General features: G+C 41.0%; 1 protein-coding gene across 2 annotated transcripts in view; it reads left to right on the forward strand.

Moving 5' to 3' along the window:
* The first annotated feature begins 21,161 nt into the window (after positions 1 to 21,161).
* The window catches only part of EIF3E (eukaryotic translation initiation factor 3 subunit E), a 48,084-nt gene continuing 47,069 nt past the window's right edge, over positions 21,162 to 22,176 (forward strand). For both annotated transcript variants that reach the window (XM_070802791.1, XM_019973844.2), the window contains exon 1: positions 21,162 to 21,316. In XM_070802791.1, the coding sequence (XP_070658892.1) occupies positions 21,227 to 21,316 (90 nt within the window). In that variant the 5' untranslated portion in view covers positions 21,162 to 21,226. The remainder of the gene's footprint in view (positions 21,317 to 22,176) is intronic.

Raw genomic sequence — 22,176 nt, forward strand, 5'->3', positions numbered from 1 at the left:
ATTCTTTACTATCTGAGCCACCAGGGAAGCCTGATATTTCAAAAATCTTTCTAGTATTTTTAGCACTATTATTGAAAGAAAAAAAAGAGAAAGATACTATTATATGTGAGTGAGAATAACAAAGTCTACAATAACAGCCTGTAACTGTTGTTATAAAAATTATGGTCTATAATCCCCTAAATTTTTTTAGTTATTAACTATGAGTGTAATTTCCTCACTGTTTGTAGGCTGGGTGACAATAACAAATTAAATGCAAGACTGCAGAGGTATTCCATAAGGATGCCTTCCTGACCCATTATTTTTGCAACACTGGGAAAAGCCATGGTAGATTTGGTGTTGATCCTGCTTTTCCCCTGGACAGAGTCAGCTCTGGCCTGCTCTATCTCTCATTACTGTGATGACGGCCCTATCCAGATGCTAAATACTCAAGAGACACTCCAATACAGTATTAAACACTCTGAACACTTCATCCCCAAAGAATGTAGCATTCCAAGAGAAAACAGGCCTCCTTCTGACACCAGTAAAATTGTGAAGGTGTGTGATAAATCAGGCATCAAAATGAGAGGCCTCAAATTCTTAAATGTGCTCTGCCCCTTACAGTGAGTCCCTGCCCTTCTCTTTCCAAAACAGAAACAGTCATATATTTTAAATAATGATACTAAAGCTTGCAAATACACATCAGTAGAAACAACTGTAAAATATGTTCAACTATAAAGTGTTCCAATCACCTACTATGCAGTTAAGAAGGCTGTTCTAGATGGGAATCAGAATAAATAGAGATGTTCACTAACAAACTGTGTGAAATATCTTAAGCCCCTTGAGGTGATTTATTTTGAGAGGATATGCAGGAATGTTTTGTCTTAACCATTTGTCTTAAGGGTTTCTTCCATTTTCTTTCTTTCGTTTCCTTTCTTTTCCTCCCTCCCTCTCTTCTTTTCTTCCTCCCTTCTTTCACACAAAAGTTTTTAATTCTTAGTGTACCATTTACTTGAAACATCAACTTTCTAAAGAAATACAAAATGTTTAAAATCTAAAATAATGATTTTTACCTATATCAAATAAAACAAAACAATGGCTTGTTTTTCAAACAAATAGATTTGGTTATAAGCTAGAATTATTTTTCCATTAAAAAATAAACCTATTTCAATCAGTAATATATAAAACATTGTTTCTAAAATGACCAGTGCTTAGTTTTCTAACAAAAATGCGAAATAATCTGCCTCAGAACAATGGAAATATATAAATTAGGATTACTAGTATTAACTACAATTTACTAAACATTAGATTTACTTATTTTGCTAAAGCAATATATAATTCCTAGTATTTTTATTCATCTTATTTTTTACTGAGATAATGTGAAGTAAAGAAGTGTATGCCTCAATGAATTTTTACATCCATGATCCACCAGCCAGATCAAGATAGAGAACACTTAAAAGATTATGTTTCCCTTCAATTTTGGGTGTATAAATCTCTCTCTGAAGATACAGACTAAAATGTAGATACATAGGCCACATTCCCAGAGATTCAATAATAATAATCTGGGATAGGGTCCCTAAGACTACATCTTAAATAAACTCCTCTACTTGGAGAATCTTTGCCCTTGAAGGAAGCCTAACTTGACTTATGACTCTAAAAGTTCCACTACTCTCAACTTCAAAGATAATTTTTCTAGGAAATCTAGGTGTTTTTTTTTTACTGAGGAAGAACATAGATAGGACATTTGGTATCCTTGTGTAATTTTTACTGTTATTTTCTCTTCTTTTGAGGCAGTCTCCCAAATGAAGTTTCTATCAATCCATGACAAAATGAATAATTTTAGTCCCTAGTGAATATACCCTAGTAACATATCCTTTCTGTAGAAAATTTTCAAAAAATGGGAAAACTTAAATCAAGACCACTAAGCCATTGTTTATATAGTTATTTATCTTTTTCAGTGCTTTTCTATGTATAGTTTTTTTTTAACAAGAATATGTGTGTATGTGTGTATATATATATATATATATATATATGTATATATATAAATTGAACCTGCCATTACCACCCAATACGGAAGACCTGGGTTTGATCCCTGGGTTGGGAAGTTCTCCTGGAGAAGGAAATGGCAACCCACTCCAGTATTCTAGCCTGGAAAATCCCATGGACAGGGGAGCCTCTTAGGCTGCAATCCATGGGGTCGCAAAGAGTCGGACACGACTGAGCGACTTCACTTTCACTTTACCACCTGACTTTTCTTCAGCACTTTGCAACATTATTAAAAATTATTTCAATGTAGTTTTATCTAATAGAATGTTCTAACTTTTGAAAGCATCATAATTTACTACTCTGTATTTAAAATTTTAAACATAGACATTGTTTCCACTTTTTAAAAATGTAAAGAACAGTGTGATGAATATTTTTGTACACATTTTAAAATTTCATTTAAAAATATTTCTTTAAGATAGATTGTTAAAGAAAGAAATTGATATGGAGGGTATAAGCAATTTTAGGGCTTCCCAGGTGGCACTAGTGGTAAAGAACCTGCCTGCCAATGCAGGAGCCACAGGAGATGCAGGTTCAATCCTTGAGTCGGGAAGACTCCCTGGAGGAGGATGTGGCAACCCACTCCAGTATTCTTGCCTGGAAAATCCTGTGGACAGAGGAGGCTGGCAGGCTGCAGTCCATAGAGTTGCCCAGAGTCAGACACAACTGAACTGACTCAGCACACATGCACACGGGCATTTTTAAGGCTTTTAATATATATTGTGATTCAGTTATCTATTGCTGCTGCTGCTGCTGCTGCTAAGTCACTTCAGTAGTTTCCAACTCTGTGCGACCCCATAGATGGCAGCCCACCAGGCTCCGATTCTCCAGGCAAGAGTACTGGAGTAGGGTGCCATTGCCTTCTCCCCAGTTATCTACTGCTGTATAACAAAATCTCCAGAGCTTAGTGGCTTAAAATAAAGTTATTTATTATTTAGATAGATAGTATTGGCTGAGTTCACTCATGCAGCTGCATTGAGCTGAAAGCTTGACTGAGGCTAGAATGTCTAAAATGGCTTCACTTATGTATCTGGGACCTTAGCTGGGGTAGTTGGAATACCTGGGGACTGGTTTGACCTGTTTCTGCATAGTCTCTCATCATTAAGTAGTCTAGCTTGAACTTATTTATATCACAGCTGGATCCCCTAAGAGTAAAAGTGAAAACTGCCAGGCTTCTCAAGATCTGTACCTAGAAGCCAAAGCAAGTCATGGCACCCACCCAGATTTAAGGAGAAGAGAAACAGACTCTACTCTTTAATGGAAAACCTCCAAAATCATGTTGCAGAAGGGTATGTGGGGTTGAAGGTATTGCTGCGGTCATCTTTGGAAACAATGACCACCTATTGTCATATTATTACTTTATAAAGCACAGATTTATTATAAAAACTATATGTAAAACATACTTCCATCAGATTGGTAAAATTAAAAAGTGTCAGCAAGGATGTATAGCAATAATAACTTTCATATACTCCTGATATGGGGACAATCTTGATGCTCACTTTATAAAACAATTTGGCCTTAATTGCCAAAGGTCATAGGTATATACCCTAATGAAATAGGCATACAGGTAGGCCAGGGTATATGTATAATAAGGTTCATAGCATCATCATTCATAGATCATTACATCCCCAAACTGAAAACAACCTTAAAGTTCACGGAATCTAGAACAGATTTTAAGAAAATGTGGAATATTATAGAACAATGAAAATGAACAAACTATACTCACAGCAGTATAGATGAATCCTCCAAACATAATGTTGAATATAAAATACAAGTCATAAAGTGATTCATGTAATTTGATTTCATTTATGTAAAGTTCAAAAACAATCAAAAGTACACTATGTTGTTTAGGGATGCATACATAAATAATCAAGCTATAACGAGCAGAGAAATGTTTACTATATTAAAGTCAAAGGATGAGTTTGGTCTAGTAAGGGGGAAGGAGGATGGAGAGTAGCATCCAGGTAGAGGAAAAAGAATAACTGGGTGACAGACGAAGTTGACTGGATTTGAGGAATTTAAAGGAAGCCCATGAGTAACAGGAAGAACAAGAGCTCAGAGGCCAATGTAAGGATTTTCAGACTTCATGCTAAGAGAAACGAAAAGCCACTGATTGGCTGTAAGCAATATGATCAGGTTTTCATTTTCAAAGAGCTATTTTGTCTGTCATATATAAAACAGATTAGAGAAAATAAAAAATGCATACAGGAATAATATTAGGAATCTATTGTAAATGGCTTCAGGTGAGAGATAATAGGGCTGAAAGTGGTGCAGTGAGGGTGAATAAAAAAAGGATGGATCCAAAATGGGCTTGTTGAGTGGAATTAAGAAGACTTGATGATTAGGGGCACATCCCTGGCAGTCCAGTGGCTGAGACTTCACCTTCCAATGCAGGGGGTGCAGGGTCCATCCCTCATCAGGGAGCTGGGATCCCACATGCCTTGCAAAAAAAAAACAAAACATAAAACAGAAGCAGTATTGTAAGAAGTTCAATAAAGAAGTTAAAAAAAAAAAAAAAAAAGAAGAAAAAGAAAAAGACTTGATGATTAGGGAGTTCAGAAAACAGAATGAGTCATCCTATTTTCTGGCATGATCAGCAAGGTGCCATTGATCAACAAAGGGGACATTAATGGGGAGTTCGGTCCTGATTTGGATTCTTGGGAGACACACAAGTGCAGACGTTACCTAAGCAGGTAAATAAATTATCTGGAGCTCAGACTGAGCCAGAGAGAGAAATTTGATATTTTTTCTTTTAATGTACCATGGTAGTAAATGATATAGAGCATACCTGAAGTACCAAGAGCAGAGAAAATGACTCAGAAAGGACAGACGGAAGCAAAAAACAGTGAAAATGATAATATTATCTATGTGCAGGACACTACACATGATTGCAGGATCACAAAGGTAAGCTATGGTGCCTAGTTTACCATGAAGTGGAGGATACAGACACTTAGATTACACAAATCTTACCTGGTAAATGATAAGAACTACAAGATAACTCTGAGATCCCAGAGCAGGGCAGTTAAGTCTGGAAAGCTGAATGAGAATCAGCAATAAGGGGAAAGATGGAAAAGGCACTCCAAGCAGAAGCAATAGGATGTATAAAAGCATTGAGCAGCATTTATGCAGAGGGCTTGAAGTTTATGCAACAGGAGGTCAGACAAAAGAGAGAGAAAAGCTCAATGATGGATGGTTTGCATGTCCTCCTAAGAAGTTTAGGGTTTATTGGGTAGGAAAGAGAGTGTATATTCCTGTGTTTGGGAGATTGCTTAGACCAAGCATGAAGGGTGAGGGCAAAGCTGAATACAACAAAGCTGGTTAGGAAACAAATAAGCTGCTACATGTATGGAAAATGGCGATAGGGATAAAGAGGTGAGCAACGTATTTGATAACTATTTAAGGTTACTCTTTAACTCAAGGAGCCTGTGTGAGGTTGTACTTGCTTAGTTCCAGGTTTCTCCCAGCTTTAAACACAGTTGTCAGGTATATGGGAGAGATGGCAGAAGCCCAGGTTTTAGATTTTTGAATTTCTACAAAACAAAAAGGAAAAACAAGCAACCAGTAACAAGTAACCACTACGTAAGCACAGCAACCGCATGGAGTTGCTGTTGCCAAAGCACCTGGGTAACATTCACCACAAAGCTGTAGTGTTTCAGTCACTAAGTGTTCCACTCTTTTCCAACCCCACGGACTGTAGCCCACCAGGCTCCTTTGTCTGTGGGATTCTCCAGGCAAGAACGCTGGTTATTCAGTCTCTCAGTCATGTCCAACTCTGTGACCCCATGGACTGCAGCACACCAGGCTTCCCTGTCCTTCACCATCTCCCAGAGCTTGCTCAAACTTATGTCCATTGAGTCAGTGAGGCCATCCCATCCTCTGTCATCCCCTTCTCCTCCCGCCTTCTGTCTTTCCCAGCATCAGGGTCTTTTCCAATGAGTTGGCTCTTTGCATTAGGTGGCCAGAGTATGGGAGTTTCAGCATCAGTCCTTCCAATGAATATTCAGGGTTGATTTCCTTTACGATTGACTGGTTTGAGCTCCTTGCAGTCTAAGGGACTCTCAAGAGTTTTCTCCAACACCAAGTTCAAAAGCCATTAATTCTTTGGTGGTCCTTTATGGTCCAACTCTCACATCCATACATGACTACTGGAAAAACCATAGCTTTGACTATACAGACATTTGTCAGCCTAGTAATGTCTATGCTAAAAAGTGTATTAAAAAATACACTGTCTAGGTTGGTCATAGCTTTTCTTCCAAGGAGCAAATGTCTTTTAATTTCATGGCTGCAGTCACCATCTGCAGTGATTTTGGAGCCCAAGAAAATAACGTCTCTCACTGTTGCCATGTTTCCCTATCTATTTGCCATGAGCTGATGGGACCGGATGCCGTGATCTTAGTGTTTTGAATGTTGAGTTTTAAGACAGCTTTTTCACTCTCCTCTTTCATTTTCATCAAGAGTCTCTTTAGTTCCTCTTCACTTTCTGCCACAAGGATGGTGTCATCTGCATATCTTAGGTCATTGATATTTCTCCCAGCAATCTTGCTTCTAGCTTGTGCTTCATCCAGCCCAGCATTTCGCGTGATGTACTCTGCATCTAAGTTAAATAAACAAGGTGACAATATACAGCCTTGATGTACTCCCTTCCCAATTTTGAATAAAACGATTTCAAGATGGCGGAGTAGAAGGATGCATGCTCATTTTCTCCTGGGAGAACACCAAAATCACAACTAGCTGCTGAACAACCATCCACAAGATAATGTTGGATCCCATGAAAAAAAGATACACCACGTCTAAGGGCAAAGGAGAAGCCACAACAAGATGGTAGAAGGGGCACAATTGCATTTAAAATTAAACCTCAAACCTGCCAGAGATGCAAACAAAGGGTGCAAACAAAACCTTGTGCACACCAAGGCCCAGGGAAAGGAGCAGTGACCTCCACAAAAGACTGAGCCAGATCTTCCTTTGAGTATTTGAGTGCCTCCTGTGGAGGTATGAGTCAGCAGTGGCCTGACGAAAAAACAGGGGCTCTGGCAGCAGCAGTCCTGGGAGGTGCAGTATGCTGGCATAAGTACTTTTGAAGGAGGGCTCCATTACTGCCATTACCCCTACCATAGTTTAGCCTCAGGCCAAACTACAGGGAGGGAACACAGTCCCACCCATCAGCAGAAAATTGGGTTAAAGATTTACTGAGCATGGCCCCTAAAGGAAATCAGTCCTGACTATTCATTGGAAGGACTGATGCTGAAGCTGAAGCTCCAATACTTTGGCTACCTGATGTGAAGAACTGACTTACTAGAAAAGACCCTGATGCTGGGAAAGATTGAAGGCAGGAGGAGAAGGTGACGACAGAGGATGAGCTGGTTGGATGGCATCACCGACTCGATGGACATGACTTTGAGCAAACTCTGGGAGTTGGTGATGGACAGGGAAGCCGGGCATGCTGCAGTCCATGGGATCGCAAAGAGTCAGACAGGACTGAGTGATTGGACTGAACTCAACTGAGCATGGTCTTTTCCACAAGAGCAAGACCCAGTTCTCCCCACAGCCAGTCCGTTCCATCAGGAAGCTTCCACAAGCCTCTTATCCTCATCCATCAGAGGGCAGACAGAATGAAAACCAAGCTAACCAAATTGACCACATGGATGGCAGCCTTGTCTAACTCAGTGAAACTATGAGCCATGCCATGCAGGGCCACCCAAGACAAACGGGTCATGGTGGAGAGTTCTGCAAAGTGTGGTCCACTGGAGAAGGGAATGGTAAACCAATTCAGCATTCTTGACTTGAGAACCCCATTAAAAGTATGAAAAAGCAAAAAGAATACCAGAGTAGTTTGCTATTTCCTCCTCCAGGGGATCTTCCCGACCCAGGGATCAAACCAGCAAATCCTGCGGCTCCTGCATTGGGAGCACATTCTTTACCACTGAACCACCTGGAAAGCCCCCAAAAATGGCCACAACAGTCACAGATTCTCAGAGTTCTGTGCTGGAGGAAGGAAGCTGGCGGGCTAAGGCTGCAAAGCAGTGGAATTCAGTTGCAGGCAGGTGTGCCTAGCCATCAGGAGTGCGTGGCTCCCAGCACAGCAGCAACAGGGCAGTGGGCAAGGGAGCTTGTGCTTTTTGGCTCCGCCCCCGCCGGCGCGCGCCTGCGCAGAGCTGCAGGGGTCAGAGCAACTGAGCCACTTAGTGACTCCAAAACCTGAGACTGGCTGGTGCTCAGATATGAGACACAGTAAGGAAGGAGAAGCCTCTGAGAGTAGAGTAAATCTCTGCAGCACCTGAACAAGTAGGACAAAGTAAAGGAAGTTCCAGGGGGTAGGAAATAGGGCCGGGAATTACAGAAAGCAAGACACCAAGGTCGGAGAAGGCAATGGCACCCGACTCCAGTACTTTTGCCTAGAAAATCCCATGGACGGAGGAGCCTGGTAGGCTGCAGTCCATGGGGTCGCTAGAGTCGGACACGACTGAGCGACTTCACTTTCACTTTTCACTTTCATGCATTGGAGAAGGAAATGGCAACCCACTCCAGTGTTCTTGCCTGGAGAATCCCAGGGACGGGAAGCCTGGTGGGCTGCAGTCTATGGGCCACACAGAGTCAGACACGACTGAAACGACTTAGCAGCAGTAGCAGCAGACACCAAGGTTTGGACCACTGCACAAAAGCAGCAGAAGAGGGAGCATGCTGGACTTGGAAACGCTTTTCTCCACCAGTCTCACTGTAAAAAGACGAGGAGGGGTAGTGGTGGGGACACACACACACACACACACACACACACACAAAAGCCACAAACCTCCCTGATTTCCCATAGAAATGAGCATGAGGAAAGTATCCAGGGAAAATCTCATACAACATTTATTATAAGAAAAAATAAGGAGCAAACTAGCATCTTTACAGGTGGGAAAAGCAGGCCAGGAAGATGTACCCACAAAAGAGACCAAACTATAACCTACCATTTCAAAACAAACCTAAGCGACATTAAGCAAATTATTCAAGATGTGAAAGAACATCATAAATCAGAATCAGAAAGGCTCAGCATTGAGGTGACAGAATTCAGAAAAGAATTAACTTATTAATTAAGAAGAATTAGGTTAATGAATGCCTTAAAAGTAACAGAAAATGAAAAGGGAAAGTCCTTCATTTTAAAAGAGAAATTAGAGAATTCTCTGGCAGTCCAGTGATTAGGAGCCAGTGCTTTCACGGCTGTGGCCCTGGTTCAATCCATGATCAGGGAACCAAGATTCTGAAAGCAGTATGGCTAAGCCAAAAAAAAAAAAAGAGAGAGAGAGAGAAAAATTATTTTAAAAATATAAACAAAATGGAGAAATAGATTAAAAAACTGAATCTAATACATAGATCTGTTCTGGCAGCTACAGACTGAGAGCCCTACTTTTTACCTGTTGCTCCATCTTTTTATATTGTGGCCCCACTCAGGTCTTGTTACATGGCAAGTATAGAATTATTGTTGTTTAGTTGATTAGTCATGTTGGACTCTTTTTGCAACCCCATGGACTATAGGCTGCCAAGCTCCTCTGTCCATGGAATTTTCCAGGCAAGAACACTGGAGTGGGTTGCCATGCCCTTCTCCCAGGTATCTTCCCGACCCAGGGATCAAGCCCCTGTCTCCTGCTTGGCAGGCAAATTCATTACCATCTGAGCCACCTGGGAAGCACCAAGAATAGAATACCTTTGTTAAATAAATGGTGCTTTAACTCCTGTGACAACTCCCTTATTCCCCATCTCCAGGACTCAGAGGAGCCTTCAAAGGTAAGAATACCTCTTCCTCCATGGCGTTGAGTTAATTTTCTAAAGTCACCTAGGAGAATAAAAAAGGGGAGATCTCCCTTTCAGAGATGAAATACCAGGACTCAGGGCATTTTTTCATGTTTTTTCCTTTTTCAGTAGTTCTGCTTCTCCTGTATCCACTGTGTCCTGGTATGTAAGCAGACTCTTCTATCATGTAAGAAATGTTAAGGATAGAGACATATTCATTTGGCCTAAATCACACATATTAATTCATTCAAAACTTCATTCGGCAAATAGTTATTAAGCAACAAATAATTATTGGGCAGTAATGAACAGGACTGAAGATTAGTTTCCTGCTTTCATGGAATTACCATGAGCTGAGAAGGATGTGGCTTCCCAGCTGGTACTAGTGGTAAAGAAACTGCCTGCCAATGCAGGAGATGCAAGAGACACAGGTTTGATCCCTTGGTTGGGAAGATCCCCTGGAGTAGGGCATGGCAACCCACTCCAGCATTCTTGCCTGGAGACTCCCTTGGACAGAGGACCCTGATGGACTACAGGCCACAGGATCACACAGAGTTGGACACGACTGAAGCAACTTAGCACGTACACATGAGCATAATGTAAACCAATACTGAACAACAACATAGGCTGTGATGAGCATTGGGAGGGAAGTTAACAAGGTGAGGTAAGGTTGGAGGGAATTATTCCAAACAGGAAAATCAGGGAAGACCTCTCAAACCACATGCATAGTCTCAAATCATCTGGAAAGCTGGATAGTATTTTTCTTAAATATCTATTTATTTGGCTGCATGGGTCTTAGTTGCAGCACATGGGATCTTTCATTGCATCATGCAGGATCTTTCATTCCAGCGCAAGGAATCTCTAGTTGTGGCACGTGGGCTTCGTTGCTGCACTGCATGTGAGGCCTCATTTCCCTGACCAGGGAAAGGACCCACATCTTCTGCACTGAAAGGCAGATTCATAACTACTGGACCACCAGGGAAGTCCCAGTTGGTTAATATTAAGATATTTAAGTGCTTTCACATGAACCCCAGTTGCTCTTCTACTCTAAGGGCCTCCTTTCCATTACATCATTTTCTTCAAAAGGTACATGGGTCTAGACATAAATAGACATAGACATAAATGATCTTAAGACCATTCCTGATCTTAAGAACTCATAGTTTAGCAGAAGAAACAAACATGTAAACAGTTAAGAAAATACAACATGGCTAAGAGGAGACCACCAGCATGAGCAAGGTCCATTCCTTATTAACTCTTCTGCTTTAGCCTTCTGGTGTCCCTGAAAACTCTGTTTACCTGTTTGGGTTTTAGGCTGAAAATTCTGCCTGTCTCCCTATAGAATCTTAATATTTACTTCGACATTGTTGGCTATATCAAAAGTAACTTGACTTGCATGCTCTGCTAGCTTAATTCCCTCACTGGCGGTAGATTCTAGTGTTGGCTTGAGATATACATAACAAAGTACTGGGGAAAATATTTTTAAAACTTACTTTCTTAAAGAGACCATATTTTTCATGTCAGATTTTTCAAATAAGATGTCTGGCCAGATAATTGAAGCTGGCTGTTATCGCACAAGAGAATGTGTTCAAGTGATAATTGTCATGATTAGAAGCCTGTACTGCATTTCAGTATTACCATTTCCTGTCAGTAATCATGCTAGTCTGGAAAGCAGGCAGTGAACGTTTATTTGGACTGCAGGAATTTTTAAAGACAGATAACACAGGCACAGAATACTCTATGAAAGACACACAGAGTTAAAAGTATTTGAACAGATACATAGGTATTTGAATTATGTCCTGGAGTGGCTAGTGGTTTATATTAGCTTGTCAACTCTTAGATTCATCACAACTCTTTCAGATTCCTCTGAGATACTTCTGACTACTGGGAATTGCTACTTTCCCCTCAAGAATGGCGTCGCCACATTCCAGGTCCTAGCACTGGGGAAAGATAAAAAGAGCAGTGATGGTTCCCTTTGCCCAATATCCTTCACTTCACATATTACAACGGCTCCAAATAAGGTAGATTTAGCTGTCAATCCTAGCTTTATATGAGGTGGTAAGTGAAGAAAAAAGGGGATTTAAGTCCTCCAAAGGCACCTTCTCTCTGTATGATTCTTTAATGAGGATGACAGCAGAATTGAGGTTTCTGGAAATGCTCACAGGCATTAGGTGGAATCAGTACACAGTTCCAATAAGGCCCCCCAGAGAAAAGGAATAAGGTCAGGAAAAAGTCAGCTTCTGAAGATACACACTCCAAGAAGCAATAATTATTTGGGGGCAGGGGGAAACTTAGAAAACACATAGACGTAAGATGTGTCTGTGCTTATGATTTAATTAAACCACTATAGTAATGCTCCATGCACACCTTCATGATTGCACTTACCACACTAAAATATAAATTGTTTAGGCATTTGTCTCTTCTGCCTAATCATGAGTTCCTTCATGTTGTTGTTTATTCACTAAGCCATGTCCAACTCTTTGCAGTCCCAAAGACTGTAGCCTGACAGGCTCCTCTGTCCATGGGATTTCCATGGAGTGGGTTACCATTTCCTTCTCCAGGGGATCTTCCCAACCCAGGGATCGAACCTGTGTCTCCTGCATTGGCAGGTGTGTTCTTTACCACTGAACCACCGTGGAAGCCCTCCTTCACGTAGAAATAGCATTTTAGTTATTTTCTCATTCTCGGGATCTAGTACTGTGTCAGGCATATTGAATGAGTGGGAAATATAAGTAAAAAAGGCAGACATTAAAATGCAATAGGTATCTGCATGCAGTATGTAAAAAGGGTAGCTGGATTAACATAATGTTATTTAGCATTATTTAGAAATATTGAAGAGAGCTATTGAATCAGAAGACATGAGAATTCTGAATATGTGTTCACTATAGTAGTGACAGGTATTCATTAGACTATTCCAAAATATGGATGAATTTCTATCAAGCATATGTTGTCTGGATATCCAGGTTCTATGCATATCTATTCATTTCTATAGCATTTGTTGAGTACTTGATATATGTGAGGTACTAAGACAGAAATTGGGACTACAAAGACATCTATTTCTGCTCTAAATCTTTACTATTTCCTTTCTTCTGCTAATTTTGGACTAAGTTCTTTTCTGTAGTTCTTTAAGGTGTAGAGTTAGGTTGCTTTGGGGGAATCTTTCTTGCTTCTTAATGTAGAGAAACAATAAACTTGGTGACTTACATAAGCAGAACTTAGCATGGAAGGAGTATATGGCTCCAGAGAGATAATGTTCTAAAGAACTTTATAGAGTGCGAAGACATTTTTCTAATATACTCCATGAAATAGGAAGTGCAGAGTCTATTAAGTACCACAGATTGTGTGGCTTGAACAACACAAATTTTTTGTGTCACAAATCTGGAGACTAGAAGTTCAAGGTCAATATCTTGGAAGGGTTGTTTCGTCAAAGGCCTCTCTCCTTGGCTTACAGATGGCCATCTTTTCCCTGTGTCTTCATACAGTCTTTCTGTTATACATGTTTGTATCCTAATCTTTTCTGCTTATCAGGACACAGTCATCTAGGATTAGAGTACACCCTAATGATGTCTTTTTAACTTAATTACCTTTGTAAAGATCCTAAGTCCAAATATAGTTGGAGGCTTGGCCTTCAGCTTATGAATTTCAACAGTTGTTGTTTAGTCACTAAGTCATGTGTGAATCTTCTGTGACCCCATGGATGGTGGCCTTCCAGGCTCCTCTGTCCATGGGATTTCCCAGGCAAGAATACTGGAGTGGGTTGCCATTTCCTTCTCAAGGGGATTTTCCTGACCCGGAGATCAAACTGGAGTTTCCTGCATTGGCAGGCGGATTCTTTACCAGTGGACCACCAGGGAAGCCTGAATTTCAGGAGTTGTTATTCAGTCTCTAAGTCATGTCCCACTCTTTGCAGCTTTATAGACTCCAACACGCCAGGCTTTTCTGCCCTTCACTATCTCCCAGAGTTTGCTCAGACTCATGTCCATTGAGTCAGTGATGCTATCCAACCATCTCATCCTTTGCTGCCCTCTCCTCCTTTTGCCTTCAATCTTTCCCAGCATCAGGGTCTTTTCTAATGAGCTGGCTCTTCACATCAGGTGGCTGAACTACTGAAGCTTCAGCCTCAGCATCATCCTTCCAATGAATATTCAGGGTTAATTTCCTTTAGGATTGACTGGCTTGATCTCCTTGCTATCCAAGGGACTTGCAAGAGTCTCCAACATGACAATTCAAAAGCATTAATTCTTTAGCGCTCAGCCTTCTTTATGGTCCAATTCTCACATCCATACATGACTCTGGAAAAACCATAGCTTTGGCTATATGGACCTTTGTTGGCAAAGTGATGTCTTTGCTTTTTAATATGCTGTCTAGGTTTGCCATAGCTTTCCTTCTAGGCAGCAAGTCTCTTTTAATTTCATGGCAGCAGTCATCATTAGCAATGATTTTGGAACCCAAGAAAATAAAACAAACCATCACTGCTTCCACTTTTTCCCCTTCTATTTGACATGAAGTGATGGGACCTGATGCCATGATCTTAGTTTTTTGAATGTTGAAATTTAAACCAGCTTTTTCACTCTCCTCTTTCACTCTCATCAAGAGGCTCTTTAGTTCCTCTTTGCTTTCTGGTGTTAGAGTTGTATCATCTGTGTATCTGAGGTCATTGATATTTCTCCCTGCAATCTTGATTCCAGCTTGTGCTTCATCCATCCTGGCATTTCACATGATGTACTCTGCATATAAGTTAAATAAACAGGGTGACAATATACAGCTTTGTTACTCCTTTCCCAATTTTGAGCCAGTCAATTGTTTCATTTAAGGTTCTAATTGTTGCCTTTGGACTTGCATACAGGTTTCTCAGGAGATAGGTAAGGTGGTCTGGTATTCCCATTTCTTTAAGAACTTTCCACAGTTTGTTGCAATCCACACAGTCAAAGCCTTTAGCATAATAAAAGGAAGACAGACGTAAATGTTTTTCTATAACTCCCTTGCTTTCTCTATGATCCAACAAATGTAGGTAATTTGATCTCTAGTTCCTCTGCCTTTTCTAAACTCAGCTTACACATCTTGAAGTTCTTGGTTCACATATTGCTGAAGCCTAGCTTGAAGAATTTTGAGCATAACCTTACTAGCCAAGAGAACACACCGGCCAGAGCAAACATCCTCTTCCAGCAACACAAGAGAAGACTCTACACATGGACATCACCAAATGGTCAATACCTAAATCAGTCTGATTATATTCTTTGCAGCCAAAGATGGAGAAACTCTATATAATCTGCAAAAACAAGACCAGGAGCTGACTGTGGTTCAGATCATGAGCTCTTTATTGCCAAATTGAGACTTAAATTGAAGAAAGTAGGGTAAGCCACAAGACCATTCGGGTATGACCTACATCAAATCCCTTACAATTACACAGTGGAAGTGACAAATATATTCAAGGGATTAGAGCTGATAGACAAGAGTGCCTGAAGAACTATGGATGGAGATTTGTGACATTGTACAGGAGGCAGTGATCAAGCCATCCCCAAGAAAAAGAAAGGCAAAAAGGCAAAATGGTTGTCTGAGGAGGCCTTACAAATAGCTGAGAAAAGAAGAGACGCAAAAGGCAAAGGAGAAAAGGAAAGAGATACCCATTTGAATGCAGAGTTCCAAGGAATAGCAAGGAGAGATAAGAAAGCCTTCTGCAGTAATCAATGCAAAGAAATAGAAGAAAACAATAGAATGGGAAAGATTAGAGATCTCTTTAAGAAAACTAGAGATACCAAAGGAACATTTCATGCAAAGAACAGAAATGGTATGGATCTAACAGAAGCAGAAGATATTAAGAAGAGGTGGCAAGAATACTATACAAGAATATATACAGAAGAATTCAGAAGAACTATACAAAAAAGAATATATAGAGAAGAACTATACAAAAAAGATCTTCATGACCTAGATAACCACGATGGTGTGATCACTCACCTAGAGCCAGACATCCTGGAATGCAAAGTCAAGTGGGCCTTAGGAGGCATCACTACAAACAAAGCTAGAGGAGGTGATGGGATTCCAGTTGAGCTATTTCAAATCCTAAAAGATGATGCTGTGAAAGTGCTGCACTCATTATGCCAGCAAATCTGGAAAACTCAGCAGTTGCTACAGGACTGGAGAAGGTCAGTTTTTATTCCAATCCCAAAGGCAAATGCCAAAGAAAGTTCAATTGAGTGCACAATTACACTCATCTCACATTAGCAAAGTAATGCTCAAAATTCTCCAAGCCAGGCTTCAACAGTACGTGAACCATGAACTTCCATATGTTCAAACTGCATTTGGAAAAGGCAGAGGAACCAGAGATCAAATTGCCATCATTCGTTATGTCATCAAAAAAGCAAAAGAGTTCCAGAAAAACATCTACTTCTCCTTTATTGATTACACCAAAGCCTTTGACTATGTGGATCACAATAAACTGTGGAAAATTCTGAAAGAGTTGGGAAGACCAGACCACCTTACCTGCCTCCTAAGAAATCTGTATGCAGGTCAAGAAGCAAGATTTAGAAACAGATATGGAACAACAGACTGGTTCCAAAACAGGTAAGGAATATGTCAAAGTTGTATATTGTTACCCTGCTTATTTAATTTACATGCAGAGTACCTCATGTGAAACGCCGGGTTGGATGAAGCACAAGCTGGAATCAAGATTGCCAGGAGAAATATCAATAACATCAGATATGCCAATGACACCAACCTTTTTGGTAGAAAGTGAACAGGAACTAAAGAACCTCTTGATGCAAGTGAAAGAGGAAAGTTGGCTTAAAACTCAACATTTAAAAAACTAAGATCATGGCATCAGGTCCCATCACTTCATGGCAAACAGATGGTAAAACAATGGAAACAGTGAAAGACTTTATTTTTAGGGGGGCTTAAAAATCACTGCAGATGGTGATTGCAGCCATGAAATTAAAAGATGCTTGCTCCTTGGAAGAAAAGCTCTGACCAACCTAGACAGCATATTAAAAAGCAGAGACTTTACTTTGCCGACAAAGTCCATCTAGTCAAAGCTATGGTTTTTCCAGTAGTCATGTATGGATGTGAGAGTTGGACTATAAAGAAAGCTGAGTGCTAAAGAATTGATGCTTTTGAGCTGTGGTGTTTGAGAAGCCTCTTGAGAGTCCCTTAGGCTCAAGGAGATCAAACCAGTCAATCATAAAGGAAATCAGTCCTGAATATTCATTGGAAGGACTGTTGCTGAAGCTGAAGTGCCAATACTTTGGTCACCTGATGGGAAGAACTGACTCATTTGAAAAGACCCTGATGCTGGGAAAGATTGAAGGCAGGAGGACAAGGGGACAACAGAGGATAAGGTGGTTGTATGACATCAGCGACATGATGGACATGAGTTTGAGGAAGCTCCAGGAGTTGGTGATGGACAGGGAAGCCTGGTGTGCTACAGTCCATGGGGTTGCAAAGAGTTGGACATGACTGAGCAAGTGAACTTACTAGCATGCAGAATGAGTACAATTGTTCGGTAGTTTAAACATTCTTTGGCATTGCCTTTCTTTAGGATTAGAATAAAAACTGATCTTTTCTGGTCCTGAGGCCACTGGTGAGTTTTCCAAATTTGCTGACACATTGAGTGCAGCACTTTAACAGCATCATCTTTTAGGATTTGAAACAGCTAAGCTGGAGTTCCATCACCTCCACTAGCTTTGTTCTTAGTAATGCTTCCTAAGACCCATTTGACTTCAGACTCCAGAATGTCTGACTCTAGGTGAGTGATCACACCATCGTGTTTATCCAGGTCATTAAGACCTTTCTTGTATAGTTCTGTGTATTCTTGCCACCTCTTCTTAATCTCTTTTGGTTCTGTTATATCCTTCTCATTTCTATCATTTATCATGCCCATCTTACATGAAGTGTTCCCTTGATATCTCCAATTTTCTTGAAGAGATCTGTAGTCTTTCCAGTTCTATTGTTTTCCTCTACTTCTTTGCATTGTTCATTTAAGGTCTTCTTATCTCTCCTTGCTATTCTCTGAAACTCTGCATTCAGTTGGGTATATTTTTCCCTTTCTTCCTTGCTTCTCTTCTTTCCTCAGCCATTTGTAAAGCCTCTCCAATCACTTTGCCTTCTTGCATTTCTTCTTCTTTGGAATGTTTTTGGTCACTGCCTCCTGTACAGTGTTCTGAACCTCTGTCCATAGTTCTTCAGGCACTCTGTCTACCAGATCTAATCCCTTGCATGTTTTTGTCACCTGCACTGTATAATCACACCAGATTTTATTGAGGTCATGCCTGAATGACCTAGTAGTTTTCCCTAATTTATTCAATTTAAGCCTGAATTTTGCAATTAGGAGCCTATGATCTGAGCCACAGTCAGCTCCCAGTCTTGTTTTTACTGACTGTATCAAGCTTCTCCATCTTTTGCTACAAAGAATATAATCAATCTGATTTCAGTATTGACCATTTGGTGATGTCTATGTGTACAGATGTCTCTTGTGTTGTTGGAAAAAGGTGTTTGCTATGACCAGTGTGTTCTCTTGACAAAACGCTGTTAGCCTTCACCCTGCTTCATTTTTTACTCCAAGGCCAAACTTGCCTGTTACTCCAGGTATCTCTTGAATTCCTACTTTTGCATTCCAATCCCCTAAGATGAAAAGCACATTTTTGTGTGTTTGTGTTAGTTCTAGAAAGTCTTGTAGGTCTTCCTAGAACCAGTCAATTTCAGCTTCTTCAGCATTAGTGGTTGGTGCATAGATTTGGATTACTGAGATGTTGAATGGTTTGCCTTGGAAATGAACTGAGATCATTCTATCATTTTTGAAGTTGCACCCAAGTACTGCATTTCAGACTCTTTTGTTGACCATGAGGGCTACTCCATTTTTTCTAAGGGGTTTTTGCCCACAATAGTAGATATAATGATCATCTGATCACTAGCAGATACATCCACAACTGAGCATTGTTTCCACTTCGGCCCATCGGCTTCCTTCTTTCTGGAGCTATTAATAATTGCCCTCTACTCTTCCCCAGTAGCATATTGCACACCTTCTAACCCAAGGGCTCATCTTCTGGTGTCATATATTTTTGCCTTTTCATAATTCATGGGGTTCTCTCAGCATGAATACCACAGTGGTTTGCCATTCCCTCCTCCAGTGGACCACGTTTTATGAGAACTCTCCACTATGACCTATCCATCTTGGATTGCGCATATTTTCATTAAGTTTCACAAGCCCCTTCACCACAACAAGGCTGTGATCCATGAATGGGGATTATCAGGAGAGGGGGGCGCAATTCTGCCCATAACAAGGTTAGATATACATTTAGGTCATTCAAATAGGAGGGTGGATGACAGGCTTGATTTATGCAGGACTTGGGACAGGAAGACCCTTTGGAAGACAATCACAATAATCTGTGTGAGTGATGATCAGAGCCTGAGCTAGAAAGAGGACAGTGTATTGAAGTGAGATGCTAAAAGATTTATCAGGAAAAAAGGGCTTGCAGGATAGAATTCAAACTCCTCAGTATAGTCCATAGAGCCTTTGACAATTCAGCCCTGAGCGCTCAATACAGCTGAATGTTCTGCCACTCAGCATCAGGCATGCTACCCTCTAGGCGTAAAGACCTTCTCAAAGTCTCCGATCACTTTTTCTCCAGGTCAAGTCTGTGTGCCTGATCTTCCCTCTTCAGAAAACATTCTTCTCCCTTTTCTTAATCAGCTAAACATCTATTCAGGCAGAGGTAGCCCAGTGTTATCTTCCCCGTGAAACTCCAACTTTCTCTGGCAATGAATCACTTCCTCCTCCAGACACTCTCTGCATAGACTCTCTCACATGGTGCTCTGATTCTTTTATATTTTACAGCTGGCCATCCCCACTAAACTGTAAACTCCTTTTGGGCTGGGATTGGTTCTTTTTCTTTGTTCCCCCAGAGGCTGACATGGTGATCGGCAAATGGAAATTGTGAAGGTATCTGATGAGTGTATGAGAAAGTCTTCTGATACCACTGATATCCTACGAGGTGAGGCCTTGCCTGTCATTCCTCTGTAATATCTCTTTTTAACTACAACACTAGGAAGAGACTAAAGCAAGAAAGTCAGATTTTCCATATTTGGGGCTGAATCTCTCTTATAAAAAGTAGCAAGACATTTTCACGAACCAGCAAGGAAAATTCCAAGGGAAAATCCAGGCAAATCACCAGAGTTTCCAATTTGTCACCACTTTAATCCTTCTTGTAAATCACTTCCAGTATAATTTTAAAGGAAAAAATACCACTGTCTTCATGTCTTTTTCTATTGAAGAACTTCAGGAGTGACTCCCATTGCCTATCTGGTTAAATCCAAGTTTCCCTGTCTGTTTTGAAGATTTTCCACAGCCTGGCTGTGTTTCACCTATCCAATCCACTGTCCACCCAACAGTCAGAATTAACTTCCTGAAACACAGATAAGATTATTGCTGTAACACTCAAAAATACTTTAAGGCTCCTCATGACCACAGATAAATTTCACATTCCTCACAGAAGCTTTCTACTATTTGGCCCTGGTGTTGTGTTTTCTATAACATCTAGTTTTCTATATAACATCTAGTTTTCTATCTCCAGCTCTTACCTTTCTCCTGAATTCCAGATTCATATGCACCACTGCCTAATCAGTATTTCAACTTAGATGTCTAATAGACATCCAAAGCATAGTATGCCCAACTCTTGATTTCTCTCCTTTAAATATGCAACTATCACATCCTTCCTTACCTCAGCAAATGGTCTCTAGGTCTAGAAAGACCTTAGAGTTATCTTGGACCCTTGTCATCTAATCTACTGGCAAATTTTGCTAGTTCTGCATTCAGTAAATATTCAGAATTTCACTACTGTCCACAACTCTTTCAAGTGCTACCACTCTGATCTAAGCCACCGTCATCGTGTTTGAGTTATTTCAGTAGTCCCTAACTGGTCCCTCTGCGTATATGTTTGTTCTCCCACCCTCTTTCAAACCCTCAAGGCCGTGTATTATATTATTACATTCATATGACAGTCCTGAATAGAAAGGATCAGCCACCAATGCCGAGACTTGTAGGAGACGCGGGTTCCATCCCTGGGTTGGAAAGATACCCTGCAGTAGGAAATGGCAACCCACTCCAGTACTCTTGCCTGGGAAATCCCATGGACCGAGGAGCCTGGTGGGCTGCAGTCCATGGGGTCGCAAGAGTCGGACAGGACGGCGGGACTAAACAACAACTTCAAGACATCTATTGTCTTGAATAAATTTCGCCTGCCGCTCCACCACGCCCACAGTAGCCAGGAGGGATGGAGGGAGGAGGACGGGAGGATCTCACGCATGCGCTATTGTTCTCTGAGCGCTCGCGTTTGAACCCCGCCCCTTTCTTTAACTGGTTTAGCCACTGCACTTGCGCAGTTCAGGACTGTTTGTTCCTTTGTCGGCGCTATCAATAAAGTTTTAGCTAGCGCACGCTTTCCTTTTCCTTGGCAAGATGGCGGAGTACGACTTGACTACTCGCATCGCGCACTTTTTAGATCGGCATTTAGTCTTTCCGTTGCTTGAGTTTCTCTCCGTAAAAGAGGTAAGGGGTTTTTTGAGCGCGCGGAAGGCGTGGGAGTGCTTGAGATGCGAGGTAAGGCCAAAAAGCAGTGGCAGAAGCCTTAGGCCTGACGCGTGGGAGGCGGCCCCGAGTTTGGTCTTGAGACGGGCTGTAAGGACCTGCTAGTAGTTTAGCGTCAGCCCTGTTGATTAGCTACGCGAAATTCTGCTGTGAGCAGGGGTAAGGTGACAATACGAAACTCAGGGGCGAAAGGGAACTCAGGGGCGAAAGGGAGTGATCTCTACTTCACTTGAGGTGCCGGTGCCGTAGGGACTTCCGCGTCATTCCTCTCGGAAGTTGGCGATTGGCTGGCTCTGCTGTAGTAATGCTTGACTAGCTGGCTTCTAAAAGCAAAAAATTTAATTTTTTTCCCGGGCACTGTAGGAAGGGTGGTTTGGCTCTGTGCTTTTCTTTGCTGGATGGTTTGGAATGATTTTCTTACACTTAAATATCTAGTCCCTTAATTTCCGTAAAGTTATGAGTTCTTTGCGAGGAGTTTAGCGTTTCTGTAGATAGCCACTTCTAGAAGCGTCGCATGTTTGATTCGATGGGAAGGGGGACCCAAAAAATAACAAACCAGCAATTTTTATCTTGAAAGTTGGTTTTCAGCGTATAGATGTACGGACTTCGAGTGATTGGAATTGGTCGCTAATGTCTATTTAGCTATTCAAGATACCTTGAAAAAATATGTGGTTCTGGACCTAATTTAAAAACATATCTCAGCCCTAAAAGTTTGAAAATCTTAGGCTTAGTTACACTTAAGTTTATTGGGAAATTGGTGTATTTTAGTAGTTACAATAAAGCGATATTGCTGTGAGGAAAGAATTAGAATATTGACCAGA

The sequence above is a fragment of the Bos indicus genome, chromosome 14 (assembly GCF_029378745.1).
Source record: "Bos indicus isolate NIAB-ARS_2022 breed Sahiwal x Tharparkar chromosome 14, NIAB-ARS_B.indTharparkar_mat_pri_1.0, whole genome shotgun sequence".
NCBI lineage: Eukaryota > Metazoa > Chordata > Mammalia > Artiodactyla > Bovidae > Bos > Bos indicus.